This window comes from Poecilia latipinna, unplaced genomic scaffold, assembly GCF_001443285.1.
Source record: "Poecilia latipinna isolate Pla-1442-1.1 unplaced genomic scaffold, P_latipinna-1.0 Scaffold490, whole genome shotgun sequence".
NCBI classification, from domain to species: Eukaryota; Metazoa; Chordata; class Actinopteri; order Cyprinodontiformes; family Poeciliidae; genus Poecilia; species Poecilia latipinna.
In genome coordinates, this window is record NW_015113106.1 from 90,332 (window position 1) to 111,342 (window position 21,011).

Below are 21,011 nucleotides of genomic sequence, written 5' to 3' on the forward strand. Positions count from 1 at the left end.
ACACTTTATAACCTCCCAGGTTATGTGCAACTTTAATAAAAATAAAACAGCACTTTGTTGGAGAAATTGTGGCACAACAGCAGATTACTCATACATCTTCTGGGACGGCTCTCTAATCCAGAAATATTGGGAAGACATAAAAGTAGCAGCTCTACGTTACGACGTCACCAGGTAACTCTGAACCCATCCAAGCACTGAACAGAAGCTTGGAACAAATCAATGCATGGAGGCGCCATAACTTTATGTGGCTGAACAAAAACAAAACTGAAGCTATTATCTTTGGACCCAAGGAGGAACGATCCGGAGTGAGCTACAGCTACAGCTAGAAACCAGAGACGGACTCAGACCTGAACCTTCAGAGCCACATAAAGACAGTTACAAAGTCGGCCTTCTGTCACCTGAAGAACATTTCCAGGATTTAAGGACCGATGTCCCATCAAGAAATAGAGAAACTTGTCCATTTAGTCGTATTGATTACCAAAACCGGTCTCCCTAAAGAAATCAATCAGAAAGCTGCAGCTAGTTTATAAATCAATGAACACATTAAAGATCTGCTGTTGTTGTACCAACCTTCCAAAAGTCTACTCTCTCCAGAACCAGACATTCTATTCTCCACTAATCTAGAACAAACTTCCAAAAAACTGCAAAACATCCGAAACACTGAGTTCCTTCAAATAAAAGCTAAAATTCCGCCTGTTTAGAGTAAAACCTGGAAAAATGATTGATATATTTGATGATGATTAATCTTGATGATTCTGATTATATGATCAAACTGCTTGTTTTATGACTGGTTATGGTATTTTGTTTTTCTCATGTAAAGCACTTTGTGGCTGAATAAAGTCAAATAAACTTGACTTGACTTGAAAGGCTCTCTGGACTCCTCGTCAGAAAAACCCCTTAATGTGGAAAAATAATCAAACAAGGCCTATTAAGTCTGAATAATACTTTCTTTGTGGTGCAATAAGTTGCAATACTTTGCATTTTATGCACTGCATGGGTAAAGCCAAGAGGCTATATGTCCACACTATAACTTTTCTACTTGGGCACTAAAGGGAAAATCAGGATCACTTCTTAAAATATTTTTGTGGTTGGTTTGAGGTATTTTCACACACTACACATCACTCTTTCCCATCTTTCAGCTCTTAGCGCTCATTGAAAAACATCGAATATTGTAAGGGTTTTTTTTCTCCACTTGTGGCAGACTTTGGCGTATCCAAAGCCTGAGGAGTGCTACGCAGCACCTGTAAGTCCACTTGCTTCCTTGCCTGTAACCACAGGCGAGGACAGGGGAGCGACGGGGCTGCAGAGTTTTCCCAGGCTCGGCCAAGGTGAGCATAATGGCTGCTGTGTTCCCCCTCTCACTGCATCTCCTGCGCGATCTCTTTGAACCGGGCGGCCATGTCAGCGGCTCCCAGCCCCCAGCCGCCATGCCGACCTTCATGTGCCCACAGGGAGCGATAGGCTGGGCGCCGACAGATCCAAACAGCGTACAGCACAAACACACACACACACACACGCGCGCGCACACAGGCGGGTGTGGGTTTTGGGCTTTTTGCCTGCAGAGGACGGGGATATGAAATGAAATAAAGAGACGCTGCAGGAATATGAAGTTTTACAAGCTGCGAATGCAAGACTGCGCCATAAAAGTTTTTTGTTGCCTTTTTGTTTTACAGGTGACTTATTATGCTTCCTTGAACAGGTTATTATAGCTCTATGGGACATAAGAAACATTTTCATTACATTTTTTGTTCAAAAGCATTCTGTGGTAATGAGATTTTAGTCTGGTCAGTTCTGCCTACACTGCAAAAACACGAAATTTTAATATGTATCTTTGGTTTAGTTTCCAGTGCAAATATCTTAGTATACTTGAAATAAGGCAAATTAACTTAAAATGAACTTGTTTAAAGTAAATGATGCCTTAATATTGATGAAAAAGTCCTTGTTCCATTGGCAAATTATTTAACTCATAACACGGAAAGAATAGCTTAATCTGCCAATGGAATATTAACTTTTTCATCAATATTAAGGAATTATTTACTGCTGCTGTTGGCCACGCCCCCCCGACTCAACGTTTACACTCACACGTGAAAATGACTGCAAACAGATGCACAATTACTCAGCCATACATCTTTGAAAAGCAGAAAAAGGGCCTCCTGTACAGGCAACAAAAAATGCACCAAGTGGTTTCTGGATGGTAAGTCAACAACAAAACACTTGTCTTTTCCAGCAGCCATTGTACAGTGCATAAACCGATAAAACCAGCTGACCAGAAGTGCTGGAGCTCAGCTTAGGTTGTTAGGTAACGGGCGGAACTCTGCTGGGGTTGCTAGGTAACGGGCTGAGCCTGCTGATTTGTGACATTATATTCTGAAGGTTTTTGAAATGGGTCATTTTCCAGTCATCAAAAAACATTACGTTATTGCCAAAAAATGGCTGAGAGATTTTTTTAGAAGCAGTACAGATACAAATGGAAGTACAAAAACATGCAAAATGTGAATTTGCATAATAGGTCCTCTTTAATTAACATAATTTATGTTTGTTATTATCAAATGCTAAATGCAGAGTTCTGTTCTTGTTATTTCTACAAGCATCATAGGTTTGCTTCCCCTAAAGTTGGCATGTTTCACTGTCTTGAAATTATTTTTGATTTTATTTATGAAAATGAGAAAGAATATAAATGGATGCAACTATTTTCAGATCTATATTGGATCATTTTTCATTCAACAACATAGTTCTGGATCACTACATTAAGGTTTGTGGTAGTAAAGGAGGGTGAAACATTTTAAAAGATCCTTCACGTTCAGTCAAACACCTTGCAGAGCAACATGACTCTTGCTGCTCAGGTAGAGTACACAGCTGTGGTGCTGGCGCACGATCAGACAACCCGCTTCCTCTATCAAAGGTCATCACGCTGCTGTTTATACTATTGCCATTTAAATCTGCGTTAGAATGACACAGCAAAAGCAGACACAATGGATGGACATGAACCCCCGATGGGAGCTGATAAAACACTCGGGTCTCATGCCAAAATACAGAGAATGCAAAAAGTAATAACAATACTGTGGCTCCGTTTTTTGTTTTTTCATGTTATTCACAGCATGAAAAACTTTATTCTACCAAAAACGACCACCGCGCAGTCTGGGCGCAGCTTGGAGGTGTGTGCGCAGCTCTTAGTTCAAACTACTTCTGATTTCTTTCCTGCATTTAATCTGCAGGAAATAAATCAGATTTCAAGAAACTGTTTTTTAAACATGGTTTAAAAAACACAGTTTTCTTCATTCCCCCAGCAACCAGCACAGCTTAGTCTGGACGCAGTTTGGAGTTGTGTGTGCGCCTCTCAGCTTGTCCTCCTTTTCTATTGACCAGGAGAATATAATTTTTTTTTTTTCATTTAAAATGCAACTCAAGAAACACTTTAGTCTCCCAGCAACCACTACAGCCGAGTCTGGGCGCAGTTTGGAGGTGTGTGCACGCCCCTCAAATCAGACTCATTCTCTAGTCACCAGGAAATTGGGATTACTTCCCCCCCCCATTTTAAAAATATCAACTTAAAAGCACAGCTTTCTTCAGTTTTCCAACTCAGCTCATTTTCTGCATTCGGATGATAAAAAAAAAAGAATTTTAAAAAGTGTAAAAAGTGATTTTATGAGTGTGTATGTTTGTGTGTTTGCACATGTGAACCATTTCGAATTGAGACACCAAGAAAGAGTTGTTGTCTCTTTCTGGATAAGTTCAGCCAGATCCATCTTGGCTCCTTCTCTCAGATAGCAGCTTTTATGGATCTTGGTCCTTGGTCTCTCCAAGAGTGTAAATCGCTCTCCCAGGGCTCCACGCGCTTTCCGTTATTCCTGACATTTATCTGGACGCAGCAGATGCACCGCGGAGGACGTTACTTTCACTGCGGCTCCCTAAGGGCCACGAGAAATGGAGGCTGTGATACAAACAAGATCACGAACCAGGATGATGATTCTCCTCGTGGATTTTTTATTTTTCCTGCTTGACAAATGAGAGCCTGAAGTCTCTGTGGAGAGACAAAAGAAGCTGCAGAACTTGAGGAGTTTCATGTTTCCTCAAAGTTATGGGACCCAGAATCACTTTCTTGGAAGCGAGTGCGTCCATGTGCAGCTAAAGCACTGATTCATAGGATACGCCACACATCCGACTGAGGAGTCATAAATGAAAAGCGGATGACTACAAATCTTCTGATTCTTCTGTAATTTTTCTGTATGTTTGTGGTAAAATAGCCAGGCTGCTGAAGAGATTTTCAGTATATTTGGCATGGAAAGCAAGCAAAATATGATGAGCAGTACATATTTTTACTGAAGTAAAAGTAAAAAGTGACCATCAAATAAATTACCTAAGAGTAAAAGAGTATTTGGTAAAACATCTACTCAAGTACTGACTAACTGATCAATTTTTCAATCATTTAATATTTTAAAATGACATCATCAGATGGACCAAAATATAAAGTTAGGTGGAAATTTTGGTATTTTAAGGACCAAAATGACAATAATTGATAGACATAGCAAAAAATAACAAAATCAGGCAAAGATTTTATTTTGAAATCGATTCACTGTGCAGTGAATCGCTTTCCAACTCCCCCAAAAATCTGAAATCTCTGAGAAAGTTGTGTAAAAATTTAATTTCTCTTATGTTGCAACTGAGAATTTAAATAACTCCAACCTTTAGTTTGAGTTTTTATTTATAAATCACTCGTCAGCACCACACTGGTTGGCATCTCTGCTTTTAAATCTTTATTTATAAATATTTTTAAAACAAGGAGTAAGACGGCACACCAAAGCGGTTTGTTTTGGTGGCTGATAGCCAGATTTTTTTTTTCCATAACTGATTTGCAGTTGCGTCTTTTTCTTCATAATTGCTCTTAAATACATGCCTCCAGCTCCATTTGTGCTGCTTGTGGCTGCATCTTTAATTGCATAAAAATTAAATTGTGGGTAAAACAAGTGTGTGTTGAACATGCATAAGAGTTTCCCTTAATTAAATATTTCCACTTATTTTAACAATGTTTTTAAAGTCAACTCAGTGAAACACTGTGATATTGATCGTGGGTGTCAGGTTTAAATGTTGTTAAATGTTTCTATTCTCCGCTAATCAGAACAAAGAGATTAAATAATTAAATCAACTCCAAAAAAACCGCAATAATTCAAACTGTTCCCTCTGAAAGAGGCACACAGGACATAAAACTACTAAATTTAAACTACCGACGAGACACATAGGTCACTAAATTAAAAATGCAAAAATTACTTTGATATTTTTAAAACATTTTTTGTCCTATTTAGCTTTACTTGCTAAACAAATGTGTTTTTATTAATTAAATCTTTTTACACTGCAAAAACACAAAATCATACCAAGTATTTTTGTAGTTTCTAGAGCAAATATCTTCCATTCAAATTCAAAAATACTTTATTAATCCCAAAGAGAAATTAAATATTATTATGAAATAAGACAAAACTAACTCACAAATAAATTTCCATTCAAATATATAGGAGCTTTTTAAGTCATTAATTTTAATATTGGTGAAAAAGCACTAGATTATTTCACTCATAACAGGGAAAAATGTGTTGTTGTAAGTGAAAGAGTCTGCCTCATTTCAAGTGTACTAAAACCTATAAATACTTGGTAAGATTTTGTGTTTTTGCAGTGTCATTAAAGATCCAAAATATATTTTAAAAATCTGACATTTTTCAAACTTTGTGTTTTGGAATAAAAATTTGGCCTAAAATTTTGTTGCCAAAACACGTTTGGCAACAAAAGTGTGGCCAACAAATTTTTACCATTCATGACTTCTGGTCAGGGGCCACAAAACCATTTCAAGGCCCTCATTCCACACATTGGACACTCTTGGCTTAAAGTATTAAATATACCTAACAATCATGACTTTCACTATGTGGAGAGAAAATATAAGTCTCACCTGAACAGAAGTTGCAGTTCCAGCAACGTCAGTCGACGTCATGTTGCGTCAGCAGTCACTCTACTGCGCATGTCACTTTCAGAACGACAAAAATACATTATTCTAATTATTTAAACTATTTACAATTAGGCTAATGAAATAATTTACAACTAGCAGCCAGCGCCAATCACGTCTTTTCACCCGGCGCACCATTGCGGCATCTGCAGCTATCAGAGGTTTTATTTATCAGAGGGTGGAGTTGCACCCATCTCTGCACCTCCACTGTCTCCCGTTCAATCCGCTGCATTTTTAATTTTTGAAGGCATAATTTATCACCTGCCTTGATTGATGCAGCTACATCTTCATTTTCCCCTCTGATCGTGAACAAACTAATTAATAAGTTTACTTTTCTTTTGTACGCTAATCTCACTGAAAGCTGATGATTTTAACAAAATTGCAAAAGAAAAAAAAGAAAGTCAATATCCGACGTTTGGGCCATTTTCTCTTGTCATTTATTGACTCACCTCCATTTAATGCGCGGGTCCTTAAAACGCATCTCATTCACTAATGTCAGTTTAGTAGAATAACTTATTTTATCACGCTGTGATAAACAGATGTAGTCCACTGACTGGCAACATGCTAGCTAATGTGAAAACTGCCACATTAATACTGATAACCATGGCAACCAGCGGCTCGTTCTGCAGGCAAGTTGCGCGCGCATCCACTGTGTTTACAAATGAATAATCTCTCTATAAAATTAAATAGCGAATTATCATCTAACATCCTCCTGGAAAACCTAAAATTTCATCCATTTTGGATTAAAAGAAGAAAAAAAAAACACAAACAAAAGACGACCTGAAAGTTCGTCTGGTGTGTGGCCGACAGAAATTACGTCACTTCCTTTCGGTGGCGAGTCGATCGACACTTAATCAGCGAAGTCGCTCCAGGCTTAAAAGAAGAGCAAAAAAAAACACTAAAAAAGAAAGAAAAAAACACTAATGATGATAATTATACCCCACAGGCTGCCATACATAACAGCTGGGCCTGGGAGCCATCATACAGCTAGATGGTGCATCTGCACTCAACACTAACCAAACACAGATGGGAGTTATTGGCACATAGCTGCATGGTTAGCAGCAGTAGGGGGTCGGCCTTGGACCTACAGATCCGAACTCACTGTTGCAGATTTCCTATTGCTTGAACACGTAAATAAACTGCTCCCATGACAGGTTTATTTTAATTAAACGGCAAATGAAAGTCATGGTGGTAGATATGATAGCTCAATCTGAGAAGACCACACAGATCTGCATCACTGAATCAATACAATTACTGCTGCAGGCGAGATCAGGGCAGAAATATGAGAACAGGTCTTAGCATAACATCTACGCACTCCCAGACAAAGCTCCTTCAGCTTTGTTTACTTTCCTTTATCACACTCATCATCATCCCGTTCCATCTGATGATGGTACCATCTGACTGCTACATGTGGAAACCATAAGAGAGAACGCAAAAATGACGCCCAAGCATATGAAGAAGTTGACAAAAAGTTTACTTTAGATGGAAATAAATGGTTGATGTGAACCTACAATGGAACTAGTTGAACTCTATGACCTGTCATTTCTTCCAGGATCATGTTTTTTTCAATGAGGAGTAATGATCTTATGGATTTAAGGCCAAGAACTTTGCTTTTTGGGTCAGTAAGGTCTTTGACGGAAAACCAGAGAAATTAGAAAACAGTTTCTGGATGAAGAAACTTCCACACAACAGATAAAGCAAGTTTAAATTGCTTGTAACTTATTATTTTTCCTTTATTATGTGTCTCTTCTTAACAGACGCAGCTGAGTTTACCATTACAAATGTGCGCAAAACTTTGTCAATTCCTTCCTAATGTTGAAAAAAAAACACAGTTTCACAATTGCTGTGTTTCCACTAAATAAAAAATGGCATTAAAATCACACGTGAAAGAGTTTGTTCATGCGATAAATCNCTAANAAACGACTACTTCCTGCTTTCTTCTTCATGGTTTCCGTCAGTAGTAACATCCTGTTGTTGATCGTGTGACTCGTGTGATGCTGAACAAAGTGTTTCCATTGCAATTTTGTGAAATAAACAAATTTTGATAAGACCAAAAAACCACCCCATCCTAGCTCTAAATCTTTTTATCAAAGCATTAGTCTTTTTAAAATTAATTTTCAATTTGTTTTCAGAATGTTAAATTGCACAATAATATGATCAGTAGAAACATGGCTATAGAAGGTAACATTTTCTGAAAATTGACAGACAAATTTTTTCTAACACAAGAAACAAGGATAAAAGTTGTAAACTTACCTTTTACATTTCAGAGTTCATTAATCTGAGTTATAGTGTGCTGGCTCCCTACTAAAATCAATGTATACCAAAAACAAAACACCAAAAGAAAATACCAAATGCATTAAAGTCACAGACATTTAGGGAACAGGTATGTTAAATACCCAAAATTTACTATGTTTTCCTAATATTGCTTTTGTTTGTCGCCTATTTACGCACTACTGTGTGGAGCAAATGTAAAATATTCTAATGAAAATGGAGCTTGGTAAGCTAAAATACCAAGGAGCAAAGCTACTTCACACGCTATCAATTAGCGTCTGCAAACCAGTCAATCCAGGAGTTCCCTCATTTTCTATATACAGCTGATTGGCTGTTCCCAAAGAGCAGCTTCTGCAGTACTGCTAAGATGGTTTCCACTGTGCGTATTAATGCATATTACCATATATTTGGTGTTTAACTATGAAAATACGGAGTAACAATTGTTTTAAAGGTGGATCTCGAGTATTTGCACAATTTAGATCTCTGTGGATGGTTGTAGTCCTGCAATTACCAAAGACACGTGGTACAAACAGACTAAGAGTGCGCCAAGAAAACTTCTCCTGCACCATTAAACCACAACCACCAGCCTGAACCGGTTATGCAAGGCAGGGCGGATCCCTGCCTTCATTTTGTTTACGCCAAATCATAACATGTCTGTTTAAATGTGGCGGCTAAAATTGAGGCTCATCAGGATGAGGCAGCTTTTTTCCAATCTGTTATTCTCCAGTTTTGTTGAACCTACATGAACTGTCGGTTCATGTTTGTCCATTTCACAACTTCTAAATACCTAAAGGCATTGAGTTGCTTCCATGTTGATTCAACATTTGTGGATTTGTGGTAATAAGAACAGAAGTACCTAATAAATCTAATAAAGTATCCGGTTAGTTTTGTACCTGGAATATAAAAGACAGATCTTGCATCCAAAATGTGATTTTGTAAACACTGAAACTGTGAGAATGATTCCAGCTGAACATGTTCTGGACCTTTAAAGCTTAGTGTTACTTTCCTGCTGGCTGTAGGTTTCCTTTGTTTTGTTTTTTGATGGAAACACAAGTTGCAACAGCTCAATTTACCATGGAAGAATGGAGAGGAAAAGAAAACATGGCCATGTTTAGACAAACAGGTACAGATTAGCAATCAAAGAGAAAGCAATGAAAGTATGAAAAACGTGTTTGACTGTTTTAAATGTCAAACTCAATTTTTTTTACTTGAACGAGTCTTGTCGTTTTGAAAGTCAATTTAAAGATGTAAGTCTTATGTTTTTTTTTATCAATTTTTATGTTTGTTTTTGCTTTGTGTATTAAGTTATTTATTGGATCATTTCAGTTTTACACCCTGTGATATGACATTCATGCATAATACAAAACACTACACGTGCATGAGGCACACATTTAACATACACAGAAGAGAACATTTTTATCAGCATTTTTTTAAAACAACAAAACCATTGTTTGTGTGCTGCCACATAAAATGGGCATTTAGATGAGGACACAGAAAGCAGAAGTGGGTAAACAAAAAGAAGAAATCGACTTGACTGTTTTTATTCAAAAAGGACATCCAGCCAGTTAGATTCAAGAATGAGCGGGAAAAAAATAAAAAGAACGAAAAGAGGAATGTTCAAATGATGGACAACAGCGGCCTCTGGTGGTGAAACGTGTAACTGCAACGTCAATAATTATATTTAACAAATCAAACTATTTTCACTCTTACTTCTTACACGATTTTGATCACTTTCATAAAAAAAAAGTAGTTATGTTTTCCTTCCAGTTATTTTAAAACCAAACATGTTTTGCAATAAGTTTTAGTTGTAAGTTTAAAAATAATGCCGGCCTAACAGGTTAAATCATATAAAAAAGAGGCCAATATTTAAATAACTCTTATGTCTTTATTGAAGTCATATTTCAAAACTAAAATTGTTTTTTTTCCTGGTTGTCGGTCTGCGCAGATGGAGTGCTACTGCCCCCTGCTGTTTGTGAATCCACACAACTAGATAAAATAGGGCGTGAGAATACACAGTAAACTGCGGGCATTGTCAAAATGCATCTATATTTAAATATTTCAAAATTAAACATAAATAAAGACTACCTACAAGTACAATAATTAGAAACTGAATGCTACTAAATGGAAGAAATGCTTAAAAAATATATAACAATAATAAAATAAAAAATACTAGGATATAATTAAAATATTTAAACATTTGTATAACTAAAGAAAGAAAAGACAAGACAACAATGCTGTCCACACATTGGACAGATGGCCAGATCGTCACAGGAAAACACTGAGACACGTTCAGCTTCCTTTCAGTTTTTATTTTTAAAAGTTCATCTACAGACACAATCACAATGTAGACCCAAAAGCAATTACCGAACCGGACTTAGTTTTAGTGGCAGAACATTCCAGAAGGAAATACCAAAAGACTGCTCCAGGTGAGGCTCGAACTCACAACCTCGGCATTGCTCTGCAGTGTACTGACTTATAAGTACCGCGCGCTAACCGATTGCGCCACTGGAGCCTACTGTCAATGGTGGACATTTGGGGATATAACCATGCAACAAACGTATGACGTGTAGCCGTGACGACACATTTTTTATGTACAACGTTTTATTTTCTTATTATTCTACCAATTACATGTAGATAATACATTACACAAACGTTTAGAGTCCGGAGGAATGCGTCAACGGAAGATTTTTCTGTTTTATCTGTACATTATCTGTTCGCGGAACGACATAAAACCCTCAAAAATGGGTATTAATACAAGCAGAGCCGTGATTAAACTTAATATAAAACAAATAAAGATAGCAGTGGCCCTCGATGAACCTCCAGTGTCTCTTTTTAACGACGTGGAAGTTCCCTGCGTGTTCACCAGTGGTGTGTTGTCCAAAAAATGGACATCCATGCTGTGAGAATTCGTCGCGGGAGCGCGCACGTCAACGTGGTACAACAAAACGTACGATTTCCTCTCTAAACTCGTCTTTAAAGTGAGTTAAAGTTGGATTAAACTGTATTTTCAGTATGTCTTGGAACAAAAATATTTACAAATAATAGTTACAAATGTAAATCTTTACTAGATTTGCATAATCAGGCCAATTATTCCCCAAATTCTTAAAAAGTATATTTAATTCACCAATTCAGCTCAAAAAAGTTATATGAATTCCTTAAAAAAATAAATATTAGTATATAAATATTTACTTTACAATCCATTTTATCTACTTAGATATATGTATATTAATTCAGCTTTCATCCTGGAGTTAAATTATTAAGTGTATATTATTTTTTGGAAGACTTTGCAAGACTATTTGTTTCCATTTATTTAGGCTCTGATCCCAGTTTTGACAAATTGTGAGCTGTGATCAAACCAAAATACCTCAATTTGTTAATAGTACAATAACATAATTTGGAAAGCCTTCTGTATTTTATTAAATTCTGACTTTTGGGAATGATATACTCACAGGTTGTCATTCACAGATGCAAATGGAAAGCTGGAAAACGACTTTCATTGTAAATAACTGTACTATTATTGGATAGCCATATATTTCATATTATATATTTATTTATTTCCAAAGCAAGAATAGCAGGATTAATGGCTGTAATTATGTTAACCCTCTAGTGCAAAACCAGTCGACCAGTAGAGGTCCTCATTCTCCAAAGTTTTGGTGGGACATTTCTCACCAAGTACCAGTAAAACAGATCCAAATGTCTCAACAATTACCTAATCTAGTGCATGTCCTGATGCAAGAAACATAAATTTAGGAACTAGTTTTTGGTGTGTGCTGATCAAATAAAGCAGCCCAGGATGAGATTTCAATGATCATGTTTAATTTACAACATGTAACCATGGGTGTGCACATACAGTGGAATGGTGCATACCAAAGACATAAACATAATGGTGCACAAGTCAGTTAAGAAACATTTGTAGACTGTAGATGAATAAAAACATAAATTTTCAGTTTTATTGCCAAAAAATAAACAAAATTAGTCCTTAATATTCTTTTTTTTTCTAAAGACATTACATTCAAGAATAATTTCAGCGACTCCAGTATTAGACATGTGCATTTTGATGCATTTATTCTTTAAGAATTATTTAAATCAAACACAACTGCAAGCAAATACTAAGTGCTGCAAGCCAAGTAAGTGCAAATTAAGGTTCTTTATTTATTTACCATTTTCTACTGTCTTGACCTCTTGTTTGACCTCCTCCCTATTTAAAGGTGCAGGCTGTTTCTGTGGAGTTTGCATGCTCTCCCTGTTCTTGCATACTTGTACTCTGAACGGAGATAAACGTTTCAACTCAACGTGAGTTGTTTTGTTAGCGGTGGTGGATCAAGAATAAAGACATAGTGTCACGAGAATAAAGTTGCATGGGAAGTAAGTCATAATAATGTGACTTTATTTTCATAATACTACAACTTTATTCTCATATTATTATGACTTTATTCTCATATTATTGACTTTTTTCTTGCACAAGTTTATTTTAGTAATTTTATGACTTTATTCTTGTAATTTTATTTTTTTATATTTTATTTGTATGGTCCTACTACTCTGTCATATTTCTGCAATGTGATACTCTCAGAATATATATTTATTTTTATTTGATATTAAAGACATTTTTAAAGAATTGTTACACAAATTTCAGTCAACTAAAACAGTACAGTAAACTATTTAACCAACAGATGTAGAAAAACTGAAGGAAAATAAAAGCAACTGGAAAAAAGTCTAGCTAGCATTAGCCAAGGAAAAGCTAGCATGTAGCTTTGCTATTCTGGTCATGTTTGTAGGATCTTTGTTGTATTTTTTAATTTTAGACAGGCCATATAAAGAAGATTTTGGATACAGAGAAATAAGATCAGACAAGCTAACGGCTAACCAGGATGGAGGCACCACACCATCACTGTAGTTTTTAAAGATCTTAAAAAATAATTTAAAAAAAAAACTAAATTTTTGGAAAAGTTTTCATAGTGGTTCATCTGAACACTGCCTGATAGACATTTAAACCACAGTCATGCTTGCTTATACAGTTATTTTAATAGTATTTTTATGGTTATTTACATAAATACAGTGTTGGCATGACTCCTGTAACAATTATCTCTTTACACATAATATAAATCTAGCGCTAAAAAAATAGGGAATGCTGAAAAATTAATTTACTTCTATTGTTATATATGTAATTACTACTGTATTAGATAGTTGTCTGAGAAGTTAAGTTTATTAGCTTAGCATGTGTTTCACATGAAAAAAGAGGTAAGATGATTAAACTATTATGGCCTTCCTGTTTATAAGTACAGACATTTATGAAATAACTGTCTTATCCAAATGTGTCAGCGGGTTAAAAGTTTATAAAAATACAATTCTAGCTTAAAATTGTAAAAGTAGTGTCTCAGAGATGGCTTTGGCTAGCAGTTAGCAACACTTTCTTGAGTTGCATGTCTCATCAAGATGCTGTGGAAAAGTTTCAAGGGAAAAGCAAATCATGTATTAAATAAATTGCAGCATTTTGCAGCAATTGAGATCAACATATTTTAACACAGTGTGACAAGCTGTGACACAAACTGTCTTAGTTCTGCAGTTTTTTAAACTTCAGCAGCAAATGTACTTTTGTGGATCGGCCACCATATTCATTGGTTAATTTCTTATTAAAATATGTTAGTGATTGGCAGTAAGTCACTGGCTTCAAATTTGGTTATTTAGGAAAATCAAGCATCAGACTAAAGTTTGAAATACAGAGTAAAAATAAAACAATATTGAATGGTTTTCTGAGTATTTTTCCTTAGAATTACCAAGAGATTCTCAGCGTTAATAGTTTTTTTGAGGAAATTGTCCAGGAAATTGTCCAGCAAAAAGGTGGGAAATACATAAATATATAAACTCTGTTAGATTACTCTTGTAATCTGCAATTACAAGAGTAAATGCAGATTTTATGCATTGTACTCTTACAAGATCATCAGTTGAAAAACTGTCTGACATCCTTCCCACAAATTACAACTGATATGTTTTAGAGTTGAGACGCTTGGAAAATGCTTCATTTTCCACCAATCAATTGCACACTGTAAAACATCAGCACTAAAGAAAAGGTTCTGGTCTGGCCTGGCAGAAATCTGTTGGATTTGTTCTGTTCTGTCATGTTAGATTAAGTGTTTTTTTATGGGTAACTTGTGTGTAAAAGTGGCTCTTAGGTATCCGGGCTGCATGTAGATCTGTAATCCCACGAAGAAGAAGAAGTTTGTTGTTTCCATGGAATAAGGCTGTGGAAAGAAATGAGGAAATCAGTAAATTAGTATTTTCTCTTTAGAAACATTTAAAGTTAAAACCTTTTGTCTGCACAAAGACAAATACTTTTACTTCTTTGACATCAAATCAAGCAACACATTTCCTGGTTTAGGCCAGTTTGGGCTTGTGAAAATAATGACAGAGAAACGTTTTTTAAGGTCAGACGTTGGGCAACACTAACTCTTAACAAGTCTGATGATGTAATTGTTTTGTAAGGCTCCAGATGTTCATTAAGAAACAACATCCGAGTAAACTGGAGGTATAATTGTGGGTATATTTTAAGACAACAACAGTTTGTTTCTTTGTGTGACATCATGGGTAAAACTGATCCAGGTATCAGGAAGAGAACAGTGGACGACGGGTTCATCAGATGCATGAAGGTGCCAAGTTTCTCTTCTCACCATTAAGGAATGAAATTGTTCTGTCTTTGAGATAAATATGCTTTGGTGAAAGATGTGTGGATAAATCACAGAACAAAAAAGGAAAAGGCCCTTTGAAGGTTCTGGCTAAAGCTAGTCAGAGCGTCCTAAATGACAATGAAACGACACAAAAAATGAGTCCAAAAGGAAATAAAAGATCGGAAACACGCTCAGACTCTTTGTTGTCTGGTGACTCTGAAATAGATTTTTTTTGTCTATAATGACCAACTTTACATTTAGCACTAAAAGAAAAATATATCTTCTTTTTGAATATATCTTCAGTAATATAAATGCAGCTTGTGACGGTAGTAATCAGTATTATGTGGAAACACTGAAGCTCCATCTCAAACACAAATACAATAATTTTTATAAACCTGATTGAAAAACAGAAGACATTTAGTCTGATTTATTGCATGTAAAAATCTGTTTCCGCTCTCTTCAATCACACAAAACCTCGATTGTTATCGTCTTTACCTGTCAGCGGTTATAGGGTGCTATCTTCGCTGATGCTTCTCTTGCATCTGAAGGAGTTCGTCAGAGTGTCATGAAACACGGAGCTGGAGAAGAAATAGATGACGGGGTCCAAGGCGCTGTTGAGGTAGGTGAAGCCAAGGCTCACCACGAAGAGATTGATCCATAACGTGTAGGATTCACACGCTTCTGGGTGGAATGTCTTTATGTAGTGCCCTACCAGGCCTGTGAAGACGCCTGGCATGAAGCAGAGGATGAACACCATACTGATGGTCATTACAGCTCTGATGGCACGCTGCACTTTCTTTTTCTCCATTTGAACCCTTCGTATTTGGCAGGCGATCTTGACGGAGCAGAAAATGAGCAAAAACAAAGGCAGGACAAACTCTAGGACGTAGGCTACATAGTGGATTTTTATTGCCTTAGGGACAACTTTGTAGGAGTGGAAGCTGCGACATATTTTCTTCTCTCCCACCTGATGGAGGAGATCGATCGTCAACAACGGAATCCGATATAAAATCACGAAGAGCCATATCAGCGCTGACAGCTTGTGCGCCTGAGTCGAGGTCATTCGACTGATGGGGTGATGCGGATGGACCACCTTCAGGTAGCGGTCGATTGCCACGGCCGTCATGAACGAAATGCTGGCAGATCGATTGATGGACAGCATGTACAGGTTCAAGCGGCACCAGATCGACCCGAACTGCCAGTCGTCTTTTCGTAAGTGGGTGTCGATGCGGAAGGGCACGCTGAGGAAGAGCAGGAAGTCGGCCAGACAGATGTTAAAGAGGAAGGTGACGTGGGATTTCCATAACCTCATACGTTGGCAGAAGATCCACAGCGCGAGGATGCTGCCTGGCAGCCCCACCAGAGTCTCGATAGTCAGGAAAATTATCACAAATGCGTTTGCAACTTCACTGATCTCAGGATGGCAGGTGACATTTCCCCCTGGACTCATTCTGGCAGAGTATCATTGGATCTTTCCACACGCTGAACAAGTATGTCAACACGTGGGTTGACACTGCCAAGGAAAAGAATAAAAACTGATTAGACTATTGTTATGTTAGAAACAATCTGAAAGCAAATGATTTTGAGAACTGATGTTAGGGTTCAGACTATATTAGGAATGACAAAAGACTAAAGAATGAACTGATATACAAACATGAAAATGGGTGAACAATGTGGCAAAGAAACAACTTGACACAAAGACATAGAAAGGGAACATGAAGACCTCTGAAGAAGACACTGCGCGCAACTTCCTTCCTTACAATATGTAAACAAAAATGAAGTGGCGTCAGATTTTAGCGATTGAAGGATTTTTTTTTTTTTTTTTTTGAAAAAAAAAAAAAAACAAAAAAAGCTAATTCTCTAGCAATAGCGCGTTTGCTTGTGTTTACCCAGAATGCCCTGCACTGTAGTCCACTTCCTGCTTTTGGAGCGGTTTCTGGTCCATTTGGTGTTCACATATGCATTCAAACCGCACCAGAGTTCACTTGAACTGAACTGAGACCGAGGTTTTTAGACGAACCAGAGTTCAGATTTTTGGTCTGCAGTAGTTTGATTGCACATTCACACCTCCCCAAACGAACCGGACTTTCTAGGCAAATGAAGTGAAGTTTGATTAAATCGCACCAAACATAGCTGATGTGAATGAACGCACATCACATGCTACAAACTGTATGAATTTATTTGCATAAATCCTAATATTATCTGTTGCTCTGTGTAAGAAACTAACAATTTATGGCCTGAATCAGTTAATCTGTGATCGGCCTCATGGTCTGTCGAAGTGGGCAGAGGATGAACGCTCTCTGTGACAGGATTACTTTAACCTGGCTTCACTTAGCTGCTCCTTTTAGACCTGGTTCAGTTAAACAGCAGAAAGCTAGGTGAGATGACCCAACACGGTTTGGTTCAGATCAGGATTTCTCACCCATACTTTTATGAAGATTCTTTAGTTCATGCTTTGTTTACAGAACCAGAACCGGTTCCATTGTTTGCTTCTACCACGTGAGACCTGGTACCTTTTTCATAAATGTCAACTAATATTCAGTTCCCTTTTAAAGTGTTTTCTACCTGTTTTTTCTCAGGTTTTTTTTTTTCCTGATTCATTGAGTCAACAAAAACAAAATGAAGCATTTTTATTTACAATGGTTGGCATTTTTATTTTCTCCACCTGGTTTTAATTTTAAGAAGAGTGAAACAACCTTCTTTAGATCTAATCTTAACATTCAACCATGTTAGAAAAAAGTTTAAGATGATAGAAAGGCAACAGCAGCTCTTATTATGAGCCTCTTATTACTGCCAAGGTATGAGAATATAACAGAAACATATTTTATTGTCCTTTATTGTGGGGAAATTTTAGTGCAACAGATTGTTGAGGAAAATGAGTTTTTTTCTCAACAACCTGATAAAGAAAGCTCGTTCTCTTCTGGGGAATATTTTGGAGATGATGGTGCAAATAAGAATTCTTTATAAAATAAAAAAAATTACAACAGAGTGTCTCAAGTCAGAGGCTTTTTCAGAACTGCTGTAATACTGACTGCTACAAGAGATCATTCCTGCCCACAGCCATCCAAGAAACCTAATGAGTCTCGACAATATTTAATGTCATTTAAGGATTACTAATGATTTACTTTAATTTTACTTGAAGTATTGCTACTCTTTCTGGAGTAAAATTTCTGCCAACTGTGAGTAACTTCACTAAATGCTGAACAAGACTGTTCAGTTAAATTTTCATATTTTTTATTGAAAGAAACAGATTTGGAAAAAAATATTTTGTTTAAATTCTAATTATGTTACTTATATGAATCATTTTCATTCTGGTCATTAAAAATACCTAAATGTCCACAAAATTTTATATCATCTGATGATGTAATTTTTAAATATTAAATGTTCAGTTCTTGGGTAGACTTTTTACCAGATTTTATTTTACTCTTGAGTAATTTCTTGGACGGCTCCTTTTTTAATTTTTGGCTACTCCGTCACCCTCTGCTTAAGTTTGACCAACTCTAAAAGCAAGCACAAATGCGCATGTTGACACAATGACAAAAAGCAAAGACGTCAGCACTAAACTTAGAAAGTTGAAAAGATTATAAGTAGAAAACATTTTAGGCAGTTGCCAATTTTACCAAAAGTGCTCAGATTGACCGACGGTGAAAGACATTGGATAAAAACCAAACAGCTTCTTCTCCGATTATACAAGATTCAGTTAAAATGTAAAGTTTATGACATGAAAATTAGAAAAAAAGAACAAGTCTGGCTTGTTTAAGTATCTTCATTAGAAAAAAGTGAACACTGAAACAACATATCAGCTCAAAAACCTGAAATTCTCAAAGCACGGTGGTGGACGGGTAATGATTTGGCCTTGTTTTAGAGCCAATGAGGTCTAGAGTCAAATGTAAGATATTAGTTAGAACAGCAGCTTAACCCAGAGTCTAGAGTGTAATTATTTTCATAACCGTACAAACAGTAACAGCCTGGAGGTGTTAAGGTTATTTCTACATGTATTGTTTCTCTTCAAAGAAGACAAATGTAATAAAGAAGATTAATGCTTATTATTATAAAACAAATGGCTGCAGATGCCAAAAGGCCAAACAAAACACAAAAATGTTTCCAGAAACCAGACATGCCCATAAACACGTACACAGAAAAGGAGGAAGATGGAGTGAGCTGTTAGCACCGATACTGAGGAAGACAATGACTCAAGGGGAGGCAGTAGTCAGACAACCACAAAAATGACTGAGAGAAAAAACAAAGCCAGAGCCAAGATGGTGGCAAATTCACAGCCGAACACAAAACCTATCAAAGCAGGGGAGTCTGAACTTTCTGTCATGGGACCCAAAATACAAGTAAATGTAAAAAAAAAAAAATGCACATTTTTATGGGAAAGGGATATTAGTTATTACAAATCCAAAACTTTAAAAGTATTTTGTCGTGTTAAAATAAAGGCATCTACTTTTCACATTTTTTGGGAGCTCAATTAATCAACTTTATTCTTGCTTATTTCAGTCACTTTCTTCCAAAATTCACTGACTGTCTCACATCAAACTGTCATAACACCTTGACAGTTTCAACAAATGTGTTTATGTAAAAGATGCTGCAGCATTAATGTTGTTTCCAAAACTTCCTCTTTTATCTCATCAGTTCACCGAATGTTTTCCAGCAGTCATGATGATCATCAATGTTTTTCAACATGAAATGTTCTCTTGGTCATCAGTAGTTTCTGCCTTCGAGGCCATTTTTACCCGATTTCTCTTTTTCTGTTGTTGAATCATGAACTTTCACTGAGGAAAGTTGGACCTGCAGAACTCTGGCTGCTGCTCTGGGTTCCTGTATTGATAAGGTCTTGAAATGATTTTGGTCTATTGACCATTTCTGGGAAGGTTTACCACTTCCTCCAACTTTGTCTGTTTATGGATATTGGCCTGCTTCATGTTGTCAGACGGGTTCTGTTTAAGTTAGTGAAGTTGAAATCAGTGCAACTCAATCAAAATCAATGTGATTAATCACATTTAACTCACAATGGCGGCCTTTTATGTTTTTACCTGGTAGCTTAGATATCTTTCCTCTCTCAGGCTATAAAATTATAATTTAAAATCAGCTTTTCATCTCTGCTCAGGTTCTTTCCAAAAACAGTAAAAATCTGTAAAGATGTCGATATTTTTTTCACTCCAGTGGCTTTACAATGAATCTACACTGCAAAAACACAAAATCTTACCAAGTGTTTGGTCTACTTTCTTGTGCAAATAACTTAGTTCACTTGAAATAAAACAAAACTAACTTACAAATAACTTTTCAGCAAGATATAGGAGCTTGTTTTAAATCAATAATATCTTAATATTGATGAAAAAGTATTAGTTATAAGTGAAATAATCTGCTTTTTTCTCTCCATATTATAAATTAAAAGTTAGTTTTCTTTTATTTCCATTGTACTGCAAAATTTGCAATAAAAAAATAATTGGTAAGATTTTGTGTATTTATGGGCACTACAGAGAAGAGAACATTTATCGTTTCAGAAATATGTTATGCAAGTAAAGTAAGGTATGCATGTAAACTGCAGGTATATGTGTGAATTTGTGCTTTAGGAAGTGGGCTAAAAAAAACAGAAAACTATGAGGAAATATTTGCACCAATTGAAAAGGGAAAACCCGAATGAGAGGGCATGCCCAGAGCTGCACTGTTTATTTATATAAAACTCTATTGTGTCAGATTTTTATTAACAACTCCTTTATAAATAACATTTGTGGTTCACTAACTTTAAATACAATTAAGCACATTTAAAACTGAGTCGTTACTTGGGTGAAGTTAGAAGATTATTGTGTATGCAAGAGGAATTCCTGTAAGATCCTGCAGAAAGGATTTAACTGCACCGTAACGTTAAATTAAAACCATTTCAATGCATACCAGTGCAAGTTAAACCCAAACTCAGCTTTATTAATTTGAATATTGCTAATTATAATTCATGTTTTATGAGAAATGTGTGTGTGGGGGGGTTGTTGGCTGCTTTTAAAAGTTGCACAACAGAATACAAAACAAGTATCATGGGGGTAAAACTGTAATTTCCTGTATGTTCACTGCAAAACCACAAAATCTTACCAAGT

At 36.3% G+C, this 21,011-nt stretch overlaps 1 protein-coding gene, 1 long non-coding RNA gene and 1 other non-coding gene across 3 annotated transcripts in view; all 3 read right to left on the bottom strand.

Annotated features, from left to right (window-relative positions):
• The window catches only part of LOC106952059 (uncharacterized), a 38,975-nt gene extending 32,095 nt beyond the window's left edge, over positions 1-6,880 (bottom strand). Inside the window, exons 1-2 of the long non-coding RNA XR_001425910.1 lie at positions 6,436-6,880; positions 5,933-6,007 (exon numbers count right to left, since the gene is read on the bottom strand). This is a non-coding gene — a long non-coding RNA (uncharacterized LOC106952059). The remainder of the gene's footprint in view (positions 1-5,932; positions 6,008-6,435) is intronic.
• A 3,795-nt stretch (positions 6,881-10,675) lies between these two features.
• On the bottom strand, positions 10,676-10,769 carry trnai-uau (transfer RNA isoleucine (anticodon UAU)). Its single transcript has 2 exons — positions 10,732-10,769; positions 10,676-10,711 (listed from the first exon to the last, which is right to left on the bottom strand). It is a non-coding gene; the product is annotated as a tRNA-Ile (tRNA).
• Positions 10,770-13,280: 2,511 nt separating this feature from the next.
• hcar1-3 (hydroxycarboxylic acid receptor 1-3) overlaps positions 13,281-21,011 on the bottom strand; it is an 11,362-nt gene continuing 3,631 nt past the window's right edge. The window contains exons 2-3 of the mRNA XM_015039937.1: positions 15,415-16,432; positions 13,281-14,496 (exon numbers count right to left, since the gene is read on the bottom strand). Of these exons, the coding sequence (XP_014895423.1) occupies positions 15,425-16,369 (945 nt within the window). The 5' untranslated portion in view covers positions 16,370-16,432 and the 3' untranslated portion in view covers positions 13,281-14,496; positions 15,415-15,424. The remainder of the gene's footprint in view (positions 14,497-15,414; positions 16,433-21,011) is intronic.